At 41.2% G+C, this 22,683-nt stretch overlaps 2 protein-coding genes across 2 annotated transcripts; one reads left to right on the forward strand and one right to left on the reverse strand.

The window, feature by feature from the left end:
* Nucleotides 1-345: 345 nt before the first annotated feature.
* avl9 (AVL9 homolog (S. cerevisiase)) lies at nucleotides 346-17,382 on the reverse strand. The gene is made up of 16 exons (XM_048265958.1): nucleotides 17,170-17,382; nucleotides 14,646-14,766; nucleotides 12,618-12,703; nucleotides 12,448-12,519; nucleotides 11,073-11,162; nucleotides 10,808-10,874; nucleotides 9,925-9,965; nucleotides 9,712-9,750; nucleotides 9,420-9,489; nucleotides 8,724-9,226; nucleotides 8,307-8,441; nucleotides 7,687-7,906; nucleotides 5,683-5,800; nucleotides 5,100-5,153; nucleotides 2,571-2,659; nucleotides 346-2,342 (listed from the first exon to the last, which is right to left on the reverse strand). Exons 1-16 carry the CDS (start codon nucleotides 17,251-17,253, stop codon nucleotides 2,218-2,220), a joined length of 1,914 nt encoding a protein of 637 aa, XP_048121915.1. The 5' UTR covers nucleotides 17,254-17,382; the 3' UTR covers nucleotides 346-2,217.
* Nucleotides 17,383-17,468: 86 nt separating this feature from the next.
* On the forward strand, nucleotides 17,469-19,853 carry lsm5 (LSM5 homolog, U6 small nuclear RNA and mRNA degradation associated). The gene is made up of 5 exons (XM_048265959.1): nucleotides 17,469-17,963; nucleotides 18,865-18,960; nucleotides 19,120-19,147; nucleotides 19,245-19,317; nucleotides 19,572-19,853. The coding sequence occupies exons 1-5, from the start codon at nucleotides 17,918-17,920 to the stop codon at nucleotides 19,602-19,604; spliced, it is 276 nt and encodes a 91-aa protein (XP_048121916.1). The 5' UTR covers nucleotides 17,469-17,917; the 3' UTR covers nucleotides 19,605-19,853.
* Nucleotides 19,854-22,683: the final 2,830 nt, after the last annotated feature.

The raw sequence follows: 22,683 nt of genomic DNA on the forward strand, positions 1-22,683 counted from the left end.
ATAAAGCCAGCCAGCCACCCCCTTCCTGCCCATTAATCTCAAAGTCATGGGTAAGGTCACTTGGTTCATCTGGTCTGATGATGGTGGCACGGCATTGTTGTTGAGTGGCACGTGGGCGAGATGTTTTTGTCTGGTCATGCCTCTGTGTCCCACCAGCCCCCCTCTGCCCGGCTTTTGTTAGGATGACCTATATCTGAATAGAGACAAGCAGGCCCAGCACCAGGCTAGATTCAAGGAGGAGCTATGTCAAAAGATGGAGTGAAGAGGGTTGTTTTCTTCAGATTTATTTTTAAATATAAAACTCTGTTCCTGTATACAGAAAAATAAGGGCGTGTCACCAGATTAATAGATGTATTCCTGTTTATTACATCAATATTATTGTCTTAATTCTACTTGTTTTCTTTTGACTTTAAAAGCATTTATCAGGAAAATAGGTTGAGAATTATACAGCTCTCGTTGGAAAAGGAATACATTCATATTTTATACATACACACGTAAATACTTTTATCAGATAAAACAGCTAATGCAGCTTTGTGTGCAATAGTGATATTGGGGAAAACATGATAAAAAGGAGAGCATCGGATGTCCTCAATTAAATTAATAGAAAATACATAAACCTAAGACATCCTCAATTTCAGTTAATTTAGGTCTATTCAGCATTCTCACCAAAACAATTTACAGTTTAAATGGGTGTATTGCAAAACACCCATGCAAATAAAAAGCAAATATAATAATAGGTCAACGCATTACATAGTCTGCACTCTCAGTCTAAGACGTCCATTGTTTTACATTTAGTCCTTCATTAAAGTATAAGATTTCTGTACAGTCTCAAAAATACAGTAGGCAATGGAGGACATGGGGAAGGGTTGACCCTCAGGCACATGCTAATGCATACATTTGAATGTTATCCAATCTACCTCTGATGCCAAAGGTCAAACCTGAACATCAACAGTAGAAAACCTCCGATAGGACAGTCTATATCAGGGCAGACTGCAAGTAATACCTATAATAGACTGAGATCTCATCAAATTGATGTGACAGCTCAAAGACTGGCAGCATTATCATGAAGAGGTCCAGGTAAATAACCCTTAAACTAGAATGAAATCAACCACTTCACTGCTGAGAGGATCCATAAACCCTGTGGATGTCCTGTGATCATCCCCTTTTAGAGGGATATTGGGCTACCAAGAGATACATGCAACTGCAACAGTTAATAATGGGCCATGGGTCATTTAGTCCGATGCCATACTAGACGGTCTTGAACTCAGAATGATATTACCCAGTTTGACATCTCTCCCAATGGCCTCTTGTTGGACAGCAACCTCGTAAAAGCTACTATATACGGTCAATGCCATAAGAGGCCGTTCTATAGTGATATAAGACCCCAGATCTATTACATGGGCAAGGGAATCTCTTAGTTGAAACTCACATAACCACCAAATCTTCAGCAGCAGAAAAAATCCCGTTCGGTTCATAAGATACTAAAATAAAGCCAGCTATTCTGGCCTACAGCAGTGTTCACGTGGATGTTTCACTCCCTGCAGCGACAGCTTTGACACACAAGCACCCACCGCACTCTTAACACACACAAACAAACACACACACATACAAACATATATATGTATACACACACAGAGATACATAAACAAACATAAACATACTGTACTCCCAGAACACCTGGACTTGGATCCTTCATGATCACCCTCCAATCGACTCCATTCAGATTATGTTCAGGAAATATTAACGGATAAGGGATTAAAAGATAATAACGGAATTCTCAGGGCCAAGGGTTAGTGTCTGCAGTGTTTGATCAAAAGAAACAACTAAGACACTGGGAAGATTGGTGTAAGATGCTTGGCCAGTTCTGGTCAGTGGTAACAAATGAAGATAAGAGATCTAAATGTACGCTAGTGTGGAGATGGCATTTTGCTGTCTTGACCGTGAAGTCCATGGTTGACAGTGCCTGATGTATCAAGTTCATCCTGAAGCTGAAGTTCAAGTGAGCCATGGATAGCATGGAGGCAAACGATGGTTGGAATACCAAGAATCCAATCGTGGTAGAACATCAGTGCTACCTGAACCATGAACCAACCTTAAGTTATCTTAAACAATCCAAGGAAATGTGGCAGGAGGGGTGATCAGTGTCCCTGGATTGCCTCTGTATCTGGTTTGCTTACATGCTGAAGGTTTATCATAGTTCATGAGGAGGTGTGGGTGTCACTCATCGGGTACATGGGTCTCAGGACAGGTTGGGGAGGTCACAGCAGCTGGCTGGGCCAAGGTGGAGAACCACGATGACATGGCTGACTTTGCACTGGTCAGGGCATCCCCTACAGACTGACCTGAGGGAGAGGATAAAATAATTAGCTGTATCCTCATAAAAGGACTCAAAATAGTTGGAAAACTGTTGATAATAGAAGAATTTAAACATACAGTTTAAACATACACTCAAAATGTGCACAGTTACTAATCAATGAAATAATGCATCCAATCAATCTCCAGCAAGGAGGGATGTTGGCATCACAATACGACATAAAAATGGGAATGCTTCTCATTTCCCGTCCACTCACCTACAGCCTTCCCCGTTTGAACCACACTCCGGCTGGTGGTCATCACAGCATTGCCAATCTTTTTCCCGCGCTCACTATTTTGCACAGAGCTGGAATAGCACAGAGGACAGAAAATAAACAACCATTGCCAAGTGTCCAAAAATACATCCACTCTCACACACAGTTGCATATCTAAATGCTCTCTTCCTGGTATTAAGTTCCCTTGTCATTAATTGCAGTTTGAAATATTAGGTAACTACATGGGCACTTGAAGAGTACAGACCTCTGCAAGGCCAAATACTATAAGGCCTATACAGCAGCTTTAGTGAAAGTAAAACTAAATTCACAGATCTGACCAGTGATTTGGACCTGGTCCAAAAACTTAATGGCTTCTTAATTAGTTCATCTTAGGTTTAATTAAAATCAGGCCAGCTGTTTCTGCCAAATCCAGCCTACAGACAAACCACACTAAAACTATAATCTCATTGACCAAGGTAATACAATTGTTCACAGGCCAGGTCTCAGGTAGCTAAGTATTGCACATATTTTCTATTTATTTTTAAAACAAATTTGTATACCGGTAATAAAATTGAGAGATCATGTAATTTAGACATATAATCACCTAATGTATAAGTAGCTAACATCAGACAAAAGAGTGAATGTGTAAACTATCACATGACAAAACAAACGTGTGATTGATTTTAAGAAATAAAAAAATCCTCATTCAATTCATTCATTATATTATGGATAAATAGCTCACAATACAATTTTAAAAAAGAGTTTTTTATCCAAACAAAATGTTGTCCCTGTTTCCTACGGACCCACAAGAGCCCAATTGCTACAGCACACCACTGCGCCACCACTACTGATGTCCTGACTACAGGTCGCACTCCCAGTCTCTCATTTTAACAGTCTTTTGAATACCAAGACTAGAAAAGCCCTGGTCTCTAGGTCTGGTCTCTAGCAGTGACTGAGGAGCCATGCCTATGAAATGTGATCTGAGGGCCCTTTGTAACAGAATTACCCTTCTCTGTTTTGACACTCAATACCAGCATTGTTGGCCTCATATTCAATGCTACACACTTTCCACTGAGGGCAACCCAGTGCTGCTGACTGTGGCCATTAAAATTCAAAGAAAGCCCGACTGCCCTTTTCCTGTTTTTTTTTTTTTCCCTTTCCACTTGCCTTGTGAAGGGATAGAGGAAGTGACTAGGGGTGAGTGCAGGCCAACACAAAGGATGCAAAAACACACCACCCGCACAAATAAAAAAAAACACACTTGTTTTCTCATTCACTCGTTTTCTCACTGTCAGTCATCAACCTGCTCAAGATTGAATTTACTGATGATGCAAGGTGAAGGAGGGGACAAAGGACGAGGCAAAACAAAGTGTGCTTCACAGGAAATGTGACTTCTTGTGCTAGTTCAAATACAGAATAGTATATTTGATCTATTTGAGCACTAGATAGCGTAACCATGTCTGTTTATTTGTTTACCAAGGCATTACGACAAAGTTCACAGGGTGCCTGACACCCTACCCTGAACAGGAAGTGAGAGGCCAATATATCAACAGCAAGTGGCCCTGCGGGGGTTCTCACCATAAAGCTATCAATAGATGAGGGCGGATGAAGACACCCACATGAACACCCATTAGCACACTCACACACACACACACACACACACACACACACACACACACACACACACACACACACACACACACACACACACACAAGGGGCGCAAATATCCCTGTGTAATCCTAGAGGCTTTCATTTTAAGGATGGGGCACAGGGAGAAACCCTATACTAGCCCAGATCACCTTCCCACTCTGAACTTCCTGGAACCAAACCAAGCACACACACACACACACACACACACACACAGACACAGACACAGACACACAAAAATGCAAAACAGTGAGACCGATATGCTAGATTGTTTTTTGACTGAGCTCTTTAGTATTTATCTAACTATGAACGTAAGGAGGCTTCGGTTTATTCCTTCTCCATCATGACAAGCAGCACCTCAGCACTCCATACAGGCCAGGAAAGGACGAAATTAAGAGCTGCTGTGCTACCTAATGTGTGAGTGAATAGCCAGCAGACATTTTAGATGGACTATGCTGACACAGAACGAGGCACACAGCAGGTTACAGTGTTAGAATCCTTTGAGAGCATTTTAGAAAGATGGATGAGAGAAGATGAGATGTTTCATAATTGCATCAAATCAAGAGAGTTTTTCAGAACACTGCCAAGTTAACTCCTGTGCCTGATGGCAAGACAGATATTTTCTACTTCCTCTGACTACCACAGGGTGGCAGCATGTTGTTGGCTTTCCTCTTCCAACAGACACAAATTAATATGGTGCCTCTAGCAACGTATCACATGAACTCATCAAAGTGCTCGTTTGAAGGATCTAGATTTCCTATTTCATCATGGTGTTCATTTCACAACTGCTCTTCAACGAATAGCCAACAAGGAACAGACATCTGCGAGATCAGAATGTGTCAGATAGCTGAAGGTACAAGCCATAGAAAAGCAGCGGTACTCACTGTGAGAGACGCAGCTTCATGTCCGCCACACCATACTGACCAAGGAAAGGATGGCTGTGGCGGGGGGACACAAATACAGACAGTGGTAAGGACACCGTAAGGCTAAACAGGCACAAAAAAACGATGATTCTGTTTGTAAACAGCACAAAATTGGTCTCTGGCTGGGGTACAACTTGTTTTGTTATTGTTATTTGTATTACTACCCTGGGAATCCAGAGTTCTTGTACACAATATCAATTTGCTCAGCCAGAGACTCTGGCAATGAGTAATGAAGCATGTTACTTTTGCCCCTCGCATCGCGGGGAACCAATCACATCTGTGTATCTGATATCGGCAGGCCAGAGGCAAGCTAAACAGATGACAGTTGTAGTGTTATCCAATTGCGTCGAAGTCCAGAATCAATCAGTAAACATTGGTCATATAGTGTTATCCAATTGTGTGCAGTGAGATTTTCAAATGCATGCTTGGTGCCGCCCCTCGAGTTGGGCCATTACAATATTCATGGCCAGACCCTTTATCTTTCGGATTTGGGTCTGGAATCTAAGGGCTATGTCATTACCACCACCCATTCCCCATATCTTACCCAGGTGTAATCTCAGTCATGGCTGGGTGCTTGTTGCTGTACCACACTCTGAAGTTGTGTGTGATCCTCCAGGCTGAGACGAATGGAGCTCCATAATCAGCCAACAGCTTCTCATTATCTGGATGGAGCAGAGGGCCAAGCTTCATTACACACATGAATTAATTAAGATGAACAATTCATCAGCTAATATCAGTGAAACATGCATCTCAATGGCATTGGCAAGAACAGCGAACGGCTAGGTCAGTTTGAGCCATGACAGTACATCTGTGTGTGTGAATAGGTGTGTTGAAGACTATTTCTGCCGTCCCTCTACTTTATTGATTTTCATAAATTTGGGCAGGATTCTCCCATTTGCCCTTAAGTCTTTTGTATGTGCTCCTCCAGTTATGTAACTTCAAAGTGAAGGCAGCCCAATGGAAGAGGAATGATTTAGGATGGATGGATGAAGGGCTGAACAGACAGACAGACAGACAAAGATACAGACAGACAGACAGACAGACAGACAGACAGACAGACAGAGATACAGACAGACAGACAGACAGTCTCAACGAGGACTCTGACTTTTCACCTTTCTTATAACTAGTAACTTCTTTAACTACAATTCCTCAAGATTGTGTTTCCCTTCTGAGAGTTCTAAAACAATGTCCAAGGAATTAAGCATAAATTGTGGCTGTTGCTCGTGAATGTAAATGTTCTATTTGTGGCTGTTGCTTGTCCATTAAGTGAGTCATGTTGACCTAAATTATTCATTAATTAAGAACTTGAGAGTGTGCAACTGGTGTGTTGTATTATCCCTTTCTTCAACAGGGACAAGTTACAAAACATAATTTCATACAGGTGTGTGAATGTGTTATAATATACACAAATATACTGCAGCAACTGTAGCAAAAACGTGTTTAAATGTATGATGTGTAGCATTAGGCTAGTGTAGCATAGAATTTGTGCACCTTTAATGAAGAATTAGAGAAGTTCTAACTCGGCTTTGTGGTGCTTCTTCCTTTTGGTATTTTGGCCCAAGTGTGACTGATGTTTCATTGAGACCTCAAGAAATTATTTAAAATTGTGGCAAAAGAGGTACAATATGTGATCTCCAACTAAAATGTTATTTATAGACTGTGAAAAAGACAGAAAGTGGACAAACCTTCTGTGACGTCACCCATAGATTTTCTGAAAAGCAGATTTGAAGCTCAACATGTGTTGGCTTGGAATTTCCTGACTAGGACCAACTCTTAGCCAATTCATATTCCATTCATAATTTTATGGCTTTATATAATTTAAAATAAGTTATGAAAAAGTGGAACGAAGCTGTAAACATATTTATTACTGCAGTAAAATTTGACATTTTTACCAAAGAGGTCTATGGGTATTGGGAACCGACTCCCTTCTGAAGCCAGCCTCGGGTGGCCATTTGAGGAACTGCAGGTTTTGGCACTTCCGTGTTGGATTCATATTTCATTCAACACTGGAGGTTTCCGCTTACATACATACAACTTGAGGCTTTACACTGACACTTAGTGGTATGGTTGCCAAACACATTAAGAAAGAAAGACAGGACACAACAATGTCAACCATGTGCTGAAACTAAACTAACCAGCTCCAAGGACCAACAGAACTGAACACAATTTGGAAGAAAACTGACAGAGAATGTGGATGATTACTGTAGCTTGCAAGTTGTTTGCCCAGGAATCTGCACAAAATTAGTAGATGATGGGTGGATGCAGAAGTAACATTCTGTTCCATCTTAACAAATAAATTGGAGTTTAATATGCTATCTTGAATGCCCTACATTATTACATTATATGTTCCTAACTTCCTACTACCCAATAGTTCTACTTCTAGTGTGCATACGTGTGCACATGTGTGTACATATACACATACATATATATGTATGTATGTATGTATGTATGTATGTATGTATGTATGTATGTGTGTGTGTGTGTGTGTGTGTGTGTGTGTGTGTGTGTGTGTGTGTGTGTGTGTGTGTGTGTGTGTGTGTGTGATTACCTTGCTGTAGTGTGGAGGAAAGCAGAGAGAGCACATAAAGGTTGAACTGCGCTCTGATCCACTCATCGCCTCCCTCCCAGCCGGTCCCATCCAGGAAGACGTCCTCGCGGTTCTCGGTCACATGCTTGACCAGGTAGTCTGCGAAGCGCAAGTCAGCTGTGGTCAGACTCAGTAGCCGCCTCAGCTCCGGGTCCTGGATCTGGATCCGGGCCTCCTCCACCTAAACACATCGTCATGGGCTCAAATCAATGGGTCAAAGTGCCACAGTTAAACAAAAACTGTGTCTTGTGCATTACAATAAAATAGCTGAAACTGGGAAACACGATTTCAGCACTGATAGTTTTGAATGGCTTGATGACCATGACAAGCAGTCTCTGTGAAGAGGAGGGAAGAAGACAAGAGAGGAGGAGAGGAGAAGACAAGAGAGGAGAAGAGAAGACAAGAGAAGAGAGGAGAAGACAAGAGAAGAGGAGAGGAAAAGAGAAGAGGAGAGGAAAAGAGAAGAGAAGAGGAGAGAGGAGAAGAAAAGAGAAGAGGAGAGGAAAAGAGAAGAGGAGAGGAAAAGAGAAGAGAAGAGGAGAGAGGAGAAGAAAAGAGAAAAGGAGAAAAGGAGGACTCACATCTACTATGGCGTCACTCAGGTGCCTCTGCTGACGAAAGAGGATGTTGGTTGCCCCAGCAACAAAGCCCCGCACCGTCACATCTGAGAGCAGATGGTGCTGCTGTAGGGCCATGTACGGCAAGCACAGGTAACCCTGGCAACGCATATCAAAGTTAACACAGTGCAATATGATCTGAGATGGGAGACACTAGAGACTTGCTGTGTAACTTCTCTAAATGTGAGTCAAGTTTAGCTGTACATGTTAATAGATTATAAGCCATTTTCAAACAGTTTCAATGTTATACAAAACATTGATACACTTCTTGAATTTATTTCATTTCACAATATCTCTGTCTGAATTTCATTGCATACCTGAGCCATGTGAGTGGTTCATTTTGATTGTGTGCACATGCAAATGTGCATGTCCCTCACTTACCTTAGTAAATATGGCGAGAGGCAGGCCATGCTGGTCCTCTTCCAAACCAGACAGCAGCCCCTGGGTGATCACGCCCTGCCCGCCTGCATTCGACTGTGGCTGCACCGTGATGGGCAAGCTGGGCTCAAAGGCCTCTGAGTCCTTCTCCCTGATGTCTGGCCCCGACCCCCCACCGGCCTCCTCCTCTTCCTCCTTCTGCTGCGCCTCCTCCAGCACACTGGGGTCCAGCGTCTCCCAGTCGCTCTCGGACGAGTCCGGCGAGGTGCGCTGGGGCGGTTTCAGGAGATGGGGGTCCTCCCTGACGGGGCTGCCAGGGGAGGGTGTGGCTTTCGGGGTGTCTGTGGCCCCCTCCAGCTCGCGTGTGGCATTGGCGATATCTGTGACCGACACAGACACAAACTCCTCAGCGCCTGGTACTACCTCGATGACCGGGGGCAGCTCTTCAGACACGCTGCTCTTTGGCCTGTAGTGGGAGGAGTCGGCCAGGCCATGCTCAATCATGCCTAAAGGAAAACACAAAGGAGCACAGACTGTGATTGAGGAAAAAAAGTACATTACCGTTTCCTTTCCTCCACTTTAAAATAAGAACAAATCTTCTCCAAGCTACAGACATTAATGTAATCCCACCACAATCATTAATTTTTTGGCTATTTGGTCTGCTGTGCCATCTTTATTACAGAGTGTCTAGCAGCTTACCCGGGAAAAGGGACAGCACAGTCATTAGGGCGCCAACAAGTCTGTTCACTGGAGACACATAGAACAGGACCTACAGGATGAGATAATAAGTCATTAATTACCAGCCTGATTGAACTCCATGAGAAATCTGCACTAATTCAGAGCCTGGTAATTGCTTTCTTTTAGAAAAAGGAAAGATTTCTATCAAGCGCATTCCAAAAGGAATCTAATTCTACACGGCAAAACATCATAAGGAATATTCTTGAAGTAATACATCAAACTCAAGTGTATACATATAACTAGGAGGTCTTACCTTCTTCTCTAGGAGAATAAGTTTAAAAAGAATGAGGACCTGGGGGACAGAGTAAGAGAAAGGGCATTACAGAGACTCTGGTGGAATTAACAAAACTCAGAAAGCCCTGGACTGAACCACCGGTTGCACGACTGTAAAGTACTTTGTGGCAGAAAAAAAAAACTCTGTCAGGGATGAAGCAGAAGCTTGGGTTTGAAGAAATGTGAGGATTACCTTGTGTCGAAAGTGCAATATTAAATCTCTTGGAGACAGTCCTGTAGCAACATGGGGGGAGAACAGACATGAGATTATTTCACCTGACAGAACTGTCAAACCTGTGCTTCTAAACTTCTTAATCTAACTGAATGATGAGATGTGTTTTTTGTTTCCTTTCCAATAACTAGCTTAGCTTTGCTAATCAAGGGACAAATGTGCCATTGTTTTAGACATGATGTATCAAGATTAATTACTGTTATAACACTGAGAATTTACAATGAGAACTTGCAGGCTTTTACAGAAAACAACAGGGCTTAAAGCAATAAAAATGTCTGTGCCTGAAGTTATCAGACATTTATGAGGACGTCATATATACTGTTGCCTATTTTCAAATCTTAAGTATACCAGCTCACGCCTGAATTCAGGCACGGTGCTTTTAGCCCTAGCCACTTTAAGCCCTGCAACAATTAAACAGAGACAGAGGCTTAAATGTCTGAACCCTTCTCAACACTTCTCAATTGTGCTGTTAGAGTGATGGCAGACTGTGCACACACATAAAAGCCACCCAGCAGCACCTGCACACCTCGTCCTTCCCCCTGAATGTTTTATAACAAACGCCTCTGGCCCTGAAACCCTGACCTGCAGACTCTCTGCCCTTTCTGGCAACCCCCACCCTCAACCAAATCTCACATAGCACCCTGGCAAGGACCCAATTGCAGGTAAAGATCTTTATCGCTCATTTAGTTGTTCATAGCTAAGAGCAACTGAGAGTAACTCCTTTATGACTTTAACACAGCTCTTAAATGGTCTACCAGCAGTTAACAGGCTCTCCTCCCCAGGCTCTCATGGATTGTTGTGTGATGGTGTTTTGTGTGAAATGAGGACGGTAAAATAGATTTACCCAAGTACACCTGTGATCCATCCAGAGACGAGCCTCGTAAAGAGCCATTCATGTGTTCATACAGTTCCTGCACAGACAGAGACAGAGAGAGAGGGAGAGTGAGAGTGTGAGTGAGGGAGTGCAAGAGAGAGAGAGATGCAGAGTAGAAAATACTTAGTAGTAGTAGTAAAACAAGTTTTTTACTTGGTAAAAATCCATCACCACAACAACAACAGTAGTAAGATATTTTACATGTGCACCAACTGGATGTACAGTATATGCATACCTTTAAAATGGATATCTGGGAGAAATCTTTTTCCTCAAAGTAAGCGTGAGTAATAAGCTGTAACTTGGCCTGAAGGAGGCCATACAAAGGCTGGGAGAGAGAGAGAGGAACAATACAACAGTGACTTCCCTGTAAAAAGATGATGTCGTAGTGGCTAACATGTTGTTGATAATGTTGCTGATAATCGCTATTGTCCATGCACCACATCCCACTTTACACACATGGATACACTCAGTAACCACACACACAGTGACTCAGCCCTGACCATAATGCTCCCTTCAACATGCTTCCTGATGGGGAACTTTTGATGTGCAGGTAGTTTCTCCCTCATATACCATGCCAAACAGTTTAACAAGTTTAACACACCATATTTACTAATAAATTAGTGGAAAAATCAGGGAAAACAGGTAAAGTAGGGTTGTCAACAGGGGCTATGCATTGTAAGTCGCTTTATGCAAAAGCCTCTGCTAAATACCATGACATAAACATATTGATCTACATTTGAGGAAGGCACGTGTGAGTAAGGGAACACAAAACCAGAACTTGAGCTGAAAACTCAGCAACTTGCAAGCAACAGGATCCCTCAAACAGATCTCTCAACCACTCCCCTCAGTTCCCAGTGCTCTCCCATGGCAGCTGTTCCTTCACAGTACATTTTGAGCATTCCTTCTGGACGAGACTTTTCTCGCATCCATGTCCCGATAAACTCATCCACACAACAGCCTGGCCGGTATTTCACGACAAGCAACTTCATATTTGTGGAATAAGATGAGATCTTTCAATTAGCTCCATAAAATGTCAGAGAACAAAGTTGTAATACAGTGTTATTAAGCTGTTAATAAGCTGACTTTTTTCTATATTTAGCAGATGCAAACAGCCGTGCATAGTACACCCATACATTAATATGTTTTTGAAACACCCTGAATATATGTTGTTAAATCTCCCCTAAACTCAAAACTGAAAGTGATTCATGAAGAATATTAGTTTGGCTATGACATCTACAGTATTTTTTATTTATTTATTACCAACAAGCATGGGATTTGTTGTGAAGGACATGGCCATGAGAGCTTAAAGGCACCTGCCACAGCATGGTGACCTGTGATGATTCACAGGCCTAAAGTAAAAAAAAAGCCTTTATTATGAATGAAAATTATAAATATAAAAATGGCTAGGTAGCTACACAAACCACACATTACTTCTATCTGTGTGGTCTGAACCCTCTCACGCACGCATGCACACACACACACACACACACACACACACGCACGCTCGCGCGCACACACACATGCACGCACGCACACAAACACACACACATGCACACATGCACACGTACAGAGAGACCAATTGTCATAAGGCTGTCTGTCAGCTGACTCACCACTCGACTGAGGACACACACACTCTTCTGCACCGTTTCCCTGGTAACATCTGCCAGCCGCACCTTAAGAGCCTGGAACAAGAGGGAGCTTTTTAAGAATGGAACATGAACATGTGAATGGAATTGAAATACTAGTGCCTCTTAAGAGTTGTGCTGTATAGCACATTTACCTTAGCCTCTATCTGTCTGTAACAGGAAACACCATAGACACATTTCATCTCTCCATCCAGGGGTGGTAAATGAAAGTAAACGGTGTCTGAAACAAACAAAACCCAGTGGAATGTATCATTCAGCACCATAACAATAAGACAACTAAGCTCAAAAGAGAACTTTAGTCAGGTCATTAAACTTGAGTTTCTTGTTTGACCTTTATGGCAACAAAAGCATGACTCAAAACAGCTTAAAGGAAAAGGATCGGTGTTTAGGAGTCAGGAGCACATACTGTAGGTCAAACTATGTTGTTAACCAATCAGACTAGATTGGTCAGTGAACACCTTTCGGGCCAACATGTGAGTGTCAACAACAAAAGAAAATCTCTGAAAGGAAGATTCTGTTACACACAGATCCAACAGCTGTCCTGACACAGTACAGCACCAGGAAGACATTTTTAAAAAATTGGTAAAAACACAGATTGTAAGGCAGACAATTAAAGGTTGTATCAGCGATTGTGGGGTAACATCACTTCTGTTGATGTTCAAACAAAACAGAGAGCTAGCTTGCTACTCCTTCCCCCTGCCTCCCGTGCAATTGAAACTCTCCTAAATGTGCATCTCGTCAGTTATTGGTTGGAACACTTTATTTTGCCTTTGAGTGGTTGCCAACACTTGTTGGTAGCAATTGTTTTTGTGTACAGATCTCGGAGCCTAAGCTGCCTCCAGAGACGCGTTTTACTGACGTCCTGCTTATGGGGCAGCCAGCTAGCGGATCGTTAGGAAAGATTAGACGAATGTGGTCATTTATGTTTGGGCCTTTTTTGGGCCTGAAATCGCTGATACAACCTTTAAAATAAAATAAAATAAAATAGTGATAAAAAATAAAACAGTAACAAACAAGATAGTCAGTAGAAGAGAGGAGACTCAGATGTCAGGGAAATGGGCAAATGTACTTTGGAGTGTTTCATGTGTGCTCATTCACTCATGTTTTCATTTCCATCTTTTTCCAAATCACTGAACAGAGTCTTGATTTCAGTAGGGAAAACAAACCCATGACACAGGGACAGCTGAGGTCAGAACACAGTTAGGAAGACCTTGCACAAGAGGCAGCATCACTCAGGAACCACTACTGAGTGCATATAACCTATGTGTGTAAAACCATGCTCCTATACATCAATAAGTTCAACTAACATCTTCTACAGCGTGTGTGGGCAGAGTGGTAGAGAACCTTCTACTTCATTCATGAGTGAATAGGCCTCTGTCCTCAAAGCCACAAATTCCTGCATCCTTATTTAGTCTTGTGAGAAACTCATGTTTTTTTTAGATTCTAGTTCCTCAGCCTGCCCACAGCTCAATGCATCACTCACAGCAGAGAGCTTCTCTGCTAAGCTATCTCCTCATCATGGGACCTAGCCTACAGCTTTGTTCCTTTTAGTTATTAAACAACTGAGAGGACACCTCTTAATATAGCCATCATCTGGTCATGTTTCACCATAGAACAGTCTATTAAAACAACCAGAAACAACAATATGTTTTGGTTTTAAACCAGCACACTATCTATGCAAGACTTGCAAGGATCAACAACAAAAACAACAACACAGTTGGCACTAATAAAAGCATGCTAAAATGCTAACAGGTGCTATGGGAGAGTGACAGGTGTGTTTGTCTGTCCTTCACATGACCATATACCCTCAAACTGACATGCAACATCCATCATTTAAACCCGCCTCTCCCAAATACCAAGCTTTTGGTGAGCTTCAACGTAGACCGATGAAGTCAAACATACAGAGACTTGTGGCATTGGAGTGAATATTCTCTGACACATCCAGGAACAGAGGAAGCACCATGAGCAAGTAGCAGTGTGGAGGTTCTGAGTAATCTACAGTCAGTTACTTGAAAACCACTATTTATATAAATAGCCTGATGTCTGTTAAATAGTCTAGGCTTTCAGATGAAAAAAAAAAAAAAAAAAAAAAAAAACACACATTCACAGATGACCTAATCTACTAATCTTCTATTTTTCCTCTGACTCTGGTCCAAACTCACCTTCTTGGAAGTTGTGTGCCCCATCCGGAAGGCAGAGGAAGGGGAGGTACTTCCACTCCTCGGGAAGGAGACTGCTGTCATGGCCCTCATCAGGGATGATGGGAGGATACGAATACTCCACCTGGCCAAAACAAAATCACAACGAGAGAGGTTCTAGCAATGCATGGATATTTTTGAATAGCTTGTCCTGTTACTATGTGTGTATTGGTTAAAGAAAGAAACATAGATCAGAATGCCTTTTTGCAGTTCACAATCACATGTTAGTAAGGTTCTTAAGTTTTTAATTATTTTATTCACTACTTTGAAGGTGAACAATTCACACTGAACTATGAAGATGCTCATTTTGATGGCTCTTAAGTGAGAGTAAAATAATGCTAAAATAAGGTTGTTTGTGGCCAACACAATAAAGCTCAACAACCTATTATAGATGAGGTGTCCAGTTTCCAATGTGTTGGCCATCATAGACATCGGGGACTTATCACTCACTAAATGGAAAACATCTCAGGACAGGTTTGGTCACTAACTCACTCACTCACTCACTCACTCCCACTTTATAGACAGTAGTCTACAGACAGGTATCAACAATGCAAGAACGTTAGAGCTGCTGCCTCACATTGCACTTGGATTCTTTTTATTTTGACCTCTTCTGAAAGAGACCACTGGACAGATGTCAATAATACATGAGTTGGGATTGGCTCTCTGTCTCACACACACAAACACACGCACACGCACACACGTACAGGATGTATGATGTGTGTGTGTGAATTGTGCGTCTTTTGCTGCCTCTGATAGGAAATATGAATATACACCCGTGTACCAAAGACAGAGTCTAGTGGCCTGTACGGTTGATCAGCTGGAGTAATAGAAAGACCATGCTGGCCTGAGCCTAAACTCTACCTCAGATAGCGAGATAGCGAGAGAGAGAGAGAGAGAGAGAGAGATAGAGAGGATTGATAAAAGAAAGTGGTAGAGTGAGCAAAACAGGCTGAAAAAATGGAATAGATACAGACTGTTAGATTGAAAAGGATCAGGAGGGAGAAGAGTCTAACCGGGAGACAAACCTAATCTCTTGATACTCTGAGGGAGGCCTGTAACCCCGATCAGGTGGAAGCTAATACCTCCCTCTCCCTCTATCTCTCTCCCTTTCTGAAACGAGGCCAGATTAAACAATGCAGTCCCTCCACTCAGCAGGTCTAATCACATACAATAGAGGGTGTAGATGATCAGCAGGGGGTCAGACCATCTCCAGGACAGGACTTAGTAGCCTACCTTTATTAAGGTAAGTGGCCAACAGCTGTGCTGCCCCCCATGACCAAACCTAAAACACACCCAGTGCAAACCTAGCCTAAGACCCATTTACAAAAGAAAGGCACAGATGGCAAATAACAGCTGAGAACACCATCATTCTCTCCCTCTCTCCCTCTCCCTCTCTCTCTCTCTCTCTCTCTCTCTCTCTCTCTCTCACACACACTCACACAATTCTATATATATTTATCCTAAAATTGCATGCATTTGTAGCTTCCCAATAATGAAAAGTCAAATGTCTATGCCTATGACAATGTCCAGGCCCAGGCATCTCCTCTTGATGGGTTGATTCTACAGTGGAGCATTACTGAACTTTACAATACACACGTTTACTAATGAGCTGCCTTCTTACTGCGTCTCTACAATAAAGTTTACAGTGGATGTTAAGTCAGTTTCTAGACAAACTAGTTGCACGAATTAGCCTGATAAATATTATGAGCAACGTCACGATAGACACGTTGATCAATGTCTACATTTGATAAGCTGCGTGTTTACCGATACATGACTGTAACTGTAGTGCTAGGGCCAGTCTCGTTAATAACAAGTAACTTCACTGCTCTTGGTTCCTTGTAGTTACGCTGTCATGACTTGTATTTACAATGAATGGCTAGTGATATATTTCTTCCATTACATAATCCAGAGTGCAAATCTTGCCAAAGGGCGAAAGAGCGACGGACCACCATCCCTGGTTACTGTGTGATATGGAGTAAATTAGGGTTTGAAATATTTCCATTAATGGACAATTTATTCAATTATGTGATAGAGGACTGTAATAGCTGTATTTCCATCCTGCACTGTTGCAAAACCCACGTGATCTCAATTACATGCCAGAATGTAACACCACTAAAACCAGTTGCTGAAGTTTAATGTTTACCCCACTAAAAACCAAACTCGACAAACACCAAGGAAGTACGCTATTTTGAAGGATGCATAACATTGTACATAGATCCAGATTATCATCTTATGGTATCATTCATTCCCCAAACTGCTAACCAACCAACATAGCAGTCGCTAGTTCTATGGATTGCTATTTGTTTACTTTTTCATTTTAACGATGGTGTTACACAACATGGCCAAACTCTTTTCCAACAACAGCGTAAAATTAACACCCTTATACTCAATTTTGATAATCTGAACAAAAGTTTTAAAGTCAGCTACCTACTGTAGACAAGCTAATGATGAGCCTAGTGACATGCCGCGAGTCTAACGTAACCCATACCTGACAACCCTTCTTGTGATGAAATCCAACCACCACGATATGTAGCACGGGCCCTTTCAGCTCATCCTTGCCATGTGATTCCATGGCCCTTGTTACGTTAGCTGTCTTTATGTTGTTATTCAGTAAACTACCAAGTGTGCACAGAAAACAGTGACAGTCCTCTGCGAGACTCGATGGCTGTTTTCAAGCTCGCAGTCACAAGAAGCAGGTTTGCGCTTCCGCTTCGTGTGAGTGATGGGGTTTGCATGACGTCACCCATTATTTTTCTCTTCCGTGCAGCGCCATCCTTCGAACATGATGTGCAATGCAAGGCTTGCAACTAAGGGAAAATACTGAACTGATTAATAGTGTATTGTGTCATTAATTGTGTATGAATTGTGTAATAGCGTTTACGGATTCTCTGGTGTATTGTTAATGTAGTATAATACTGAAGGCATAGCCTTGAGAAGCCAAAGAAATCGAACCGTGTAGGCATACAGGCAATGTCAGACTGTCACCTTTCCCTGTCAGATTGATCCCCTGTCTGATCAGCACTAAATGTTCAGACTACTTCAGTGGTAAAGGAGACGGGTTGTTATTTTTGACCCCAATTTTCTCTGGTTATCTTGAAAACATTTATCAGATCTACAGTCGGCCTACAGAGAGAGTTTCCGCCTTTGAATCGATTATATCAGTTACCGTTTAGTATCCCTACCGTTCGACAGAGTTAGATCTTTGATTGATTATACAGTCTTGAACACTTTCCATCATGGCGGCAACACCTGCAACAAATCCTTCTCAACTGCTTCCACTGGGTACGTTTCTTTGCTTTCCTCCGTGAATCGAGGGGAAATGGCTTGCTATATGTTCGTATGAAGAGTTAAACAGCTCCGTCAAACTTCTATGTTATTCTGGTGTAAAGCAAGTTATTGAGAATAGTGTTCTCAGAGCCCCCGGTTAGCTAGCAAAGTTAGCGAAACCAATGTGAGATACCGATAACGTTAGGTGTGCGGCGAAGACTCTTTGATTGCAGCCTATGAAGCTGCGCATTGACGTGAACTTCTAGTCTAGAGTACTTCATCCAAATGAAATAAGCGTGAAAATGTAAATGTTTGCCATTTACTTCAAGTGAATCCAACCAATGAATACAGCCTAACTTGCAGCTCGCCGAAGAGCTACTAACGTCGCATTTGTCAGGCTTTGTAAAGTTGAGCTACAGGACACGCAACACGCTTTGAGCTGTATAAATAACGGTTTTTTATACCTATATACCTAGGCCAATAAGTTGTAGAGCTATGATTTGAAGATAAGAATATAAAGTAAATGCAGAGTAAATTATGCACTGAGTCTATAAGTTCCATGTTTTGTAACATGATATTATATACTTTATACTGGGCCTTCATGAAGATCGAGCTCAGCTCGGGTAGGAACAAATATGTTCATGTTCAGGCAAGGGGAGGAGAAGGGCAGAAAAATACATTACTCCAAGTTTGGATGGGACCCTTGGCTTGACTGTGCCATGTTATCTAATACCCACCCCAATCACATTGCTACACAACCCCCTAGCTATGTGGAGCAGCGGCAATCATATGTTCAAAGGCTGAAGCAAAAGTAACCAGCAATGCAAATAAATAAAAAATCTCAAGCTTCATCAGACAGTCCATTACACCAAGCAGAGAACACGATAGGTATTTTCATTTTCTCTTGTCTCAACAGAACTTGTGGACAAATGTATTGGTTCCAGAATTCACATCGTCATGAAGAATGACAAAGAGATTGTCGGCACCTTATTGGGTTTTGATGATTTTGTCAGTATCCTTTTATGTAATTTGTATTTTATGTATGGATGTTTTGAATGGAGATTGACTTGCAGGTAGGTAGGTAGGCACTTGAGTAGGGCAAAGATAAAACAGAATCTGTTACAATTGCTGTTACAATACTTCCAAAATGTTCCTTGACAATCACTCTTAGACATGGTGCTGGAGGATGTTACAGAATTGTAAGTATAATTTATAGATTACATTTGCAGTCATAAAACAGAAAATAAATGTCCCTTTTATATGACTTGTTTCAAATTACAACCATCTTTTCCTCAGTGAGATCACACCAGAAGGTAGGAGGATAACCAAACTGGACCAGATTCTGCTAAATGGCAACAACATTACAATGGTACGTTTGAAAAATATGTAAATCAAAGTTTAATTATTTTACAATGTATAGTGGTTAAGGATGCTGTAGCCTGAAAAGTTGTGGGTTCAATTCCCAGCTTCCACCGTTGTGCACTTAACCCCGAGTTGGGACAATAATAATGACCTTGCAATATAATACTTAACATGTAAGTCGCTTCGGTAAATGTAATGTAAACGTAACGTAAATGTCTGTGTGTTGGCCTTTTTCAATACTGATTATTTTTCATTTTGTAGCTTATTCCAGGAGGTGAAGGCCCAGACGTTTGATGTGCGCCTTTTTTTTTTTTTTTAAAGAAATTGTACTTGCTTTCCCTCATTCATTTATACTTGTTTTTATTTTCATTTATGTTGTATTTTTGTCATTTGTAATTTTTTTCTAGTGGAGCCTTGGAATTTTAATTTGGACTGATTCATAATTTGTAAATAGGCTGGATTATGTGTCAGATGATGGAGAGGCTCCTTTCACCGCTGAGAGTCTTGGTTTTGTTATGAATAAATTCATTTGTGCCCAATGTGGAACTAGACTGATTGTTTTTACTTGCCCTGGTTTCATATAGGTATTATTCTCAATCTTTTTACAAGAAGGGGCTTGCTTGATCATTTCCCACAATATGAATTAAGGGCTGTTCACACCAGGAACAGTCACTATAAGCCTAACTGTGACTATGACAATATGACTCCACAAGCATCCACACTGATCAACAACAAGGAAAGTCTCTCCTCATGTTGATAAATCGGTCTTTAAAATTGTTTAAGATTTAAGGGGGGGGGGAATCGCTCTGAAAGTGACATTCATGTCGTTGTTACAGTATTCGGTGTGTTCATGGCCATTCATATGAACTAGAGTTATACTTGAACAATAACAGCAAAATTAAGTTTTTAGTTACCGGTCCTGTGGGGTATACTACGAATCTCGATTAGCAAGGTATGTTGCGCTCAAAGCCAGGGTATGCTGTGACGCGAAAGTGGATCTGTTTTAGTGTCGCTATATCACCATGGTATTTTATGCTCGCAACTAAACCTGGTCGCGTTATGTGCTAAATTATAGCTCAAATCGTGTAATCTACCGCCCACTGACTAATCAATTGTCTTGAAAAACGAAGTTACCTCACGTGTAGGATTCTGTCATATATCTTACAGGTGGAGCTCCGCCTCTACAAACATTTTGGATCTCCAATGCGCTTTAATTGTGTTGTGCGTGCAAATATGCCACTATGGAAGTGCATACCATACAACATCTGATGACAATTGATTTATTTGATGTTATAGGCTAGACACTAAAAATGACCGCAGTTAGTACAGCTGTGTTTGGAAATGGGGTCCCGCTGGATTTTCATGTAAAAATTGATTTGTTTGCATATTTTGCTAAAATAGAGTCTTAAGAAACAAGATATTTTGTCTTCAAATGTTCATGATCCATCTTTAGTGTTTTTATCTGTATGTTTTAAAATAAGTGATTATATCTTATGTCTGAAAAGTGATTTTCACATTTTCTTCTAATTTTTTGACAGTCAAGTCAAGTCAAGTCAAGTTTATTTATATAGCACATTTCATACACAGAGGTCATTCAATGTGCTTTACATAAACAAAACCAAACGATAATAACAAATAAAAGAATTAATTCCACTTTTTGCACACAAAACCCCCAGATAATGTAGAAAGGTTGTTGGTTCTAAAACAATATCCATAGTTTTCAAACTTTGAGTGTCTGAAAAGTGTAAAAACACCTCCACCCTTGTTGCCTATGTCAAAAATTATCTTTGCTTTTCTTGATGCTTTCCTTGACCTGCCATGTCATTTTATTGTCTACCTTAAGATAAATGTGTCTTGGAAATAATCTATAATAGTACAGGCAACACAGTACACCACTGTGTACTAGGAATGGGTGTCATAGGAATGGGTAGTTGAGGAACAGGCAAAATTAACAAACAAAAGAATATAAGGTACAAACAAACAGGCAAACCACGGATGGCCCTCTCACAGCCTGAACTAATACAAAAAACAAACTAGATGTACCGCATAGCGGTACAAAATATGACCGCCGCTCAGTCCTGTACATCCGTTCCGCGAAAATAAATCACACTTCAATTTGTCTCCATATTTTACTCCATCCCCCACTCTTGAAACTTTTGTGTATGCTTGTTTGGCATGCCTGAGTGTGTGTGTGCGGCTGCACAGAAAGTAGCCTACTGGTGCTGAAAAGGTGAATAGATTGTAGAATAGCCAAAGAAGATGTAGCATTGTTATAAAACCTTTAAAATCTCTAAACAATCACAAGTAGGGCAGTTCATCACAGTTCATCCATTGCAACTGGATTGATGAAAGGTCACTTACACCTGTAGGCTACATTGTATTTGGGAAAAGCAAAAGGTATCAGCATAATGTTAGTTATTTATTTATTTATTTATTTATTTATTATGTATTTATAAACAAAAACATCTCTGCCAGTTCCATGCCGTTTTCAACAGCTATCAAAAACAAAGGTCATTTTTGGATGGATGGATTTTTTGTGAATGTTTCTTCTTCTACATAAGATTTTAGTCATCTTTAGTTCATGTAATACTTTATTGTCAATGCACAAATTAATTTAAAAAAAAACAATAATAAATAGCGGGCAGATCAGGCTGGGTTCACCCAGCCTAGTCCATAGGCACCCGATATTGTTTAATTTTCCGATTGAGATATACACGCTCTGGCTATTCTAAATGCAAAAATGCATCAGGGAGTTATGACAAAACGGTAACTAACAAACTAGATCCTAATAGAAAGCTGTTAGCTTCCCTAAGCTACAGGTAGGATTATAAGGTAAGCCTATTTACAACATAAATTGTCAATAGGCTATGCTGGCTTACACAAATAAAATCTCCTTTGAAACCAATGGCTTACGCCTTACAGTATCAAGGGACTTAAACTGTCATATCGCGGCGAAAAGTTGTATTAACATTCACGCAGCTCCATGAGTCAAGGAAAGGGCGAATGAAGTAGTCACTTCTAAATGGGACCCACTACACAGTAGCTTAAGATGTGTTGCTAAAGCAGCCATAATGAAATGAAGGTGTCATTGTTTGGATACTTCACACACACGTGCTTTTTAATTTCACAGACTACAACTACCAAGCTGGAATCAAAGCACATCGATTCCCCTCTCACACCCTCACGCACTTAAAACAAAATAAACAGGCGTCTCAGTCTCACGCATGTATAGGCAAAACTGTATCAGACCGGTGTAACGTTGGTAAATGTTCCATTGCACAGAATGATTTTGTAGCACGTGCAATAAATGACAGTCGAAAGATACAAACAGTGCTGATATCAATTTTCTTGGTATAACCGCATTTATAGTTTT

This window comes from Alosa alosa, chromosome 16, assembly GCF_017589495.1.
Source record: "Alosa alosa isolate M-15738 ecotype Scorff River chromosome 16, AALO_Geno_1.1, whole genome shotgun sequence".
NCBI classification, from domain to species: domain Eukaryota; kingdom Metazoa; phylum Chordata; class Actinopteri; order Clupeiformes; family Clupeidae; genus Alosa; species Alosa alosa.

Excerpts from the sequence above, each read along its gene's own strand:
- avl9 (XM_048265958.1), bottom strand. The coding sequence starts at position 17,253 with ATGGAATCACATGGCAAGGATGAGCTGAAAGGGCCCGTGCTACATATC. Across the intron at positions 10,875-11,072 it reads CCCAGATATCCATTTTAAAG|GAACTGTATGAACACATGAA; the intron begins GTATGCATATAC and ends CTGTCTGTGCAG. Across the intron at positions 5,801-7,686 it reads TTCCTCCACACTACAGCAAG|ATAATGAGAAGCTGTTGGCT; the intron begins GTAATCACACAC and ends TGCTCCATCCAG.
- lsm5 (XM_048265959.1), top strand. The coding sequence starts at position 17,918 with ATGGCGGCAACACCTGCAACAAATCCTTCTCAACTGCTTCCACTGG. Across the intron at positions 17,964-18,864 it reads TTCTCAACTGCTTCCACTGG|AACTTGTGGACAAATGTATT; the intron begins GTACGTTTCTTT and ends TTGTCTCAACAG. Across the intron at positions 19,148-19,244 it reads CTGGAGGATGTTACAGAATT|TGAGATCACACCAGAAGGTA; the intron begins GTAAGTATAATT and ends TCTTTTCCTCAG.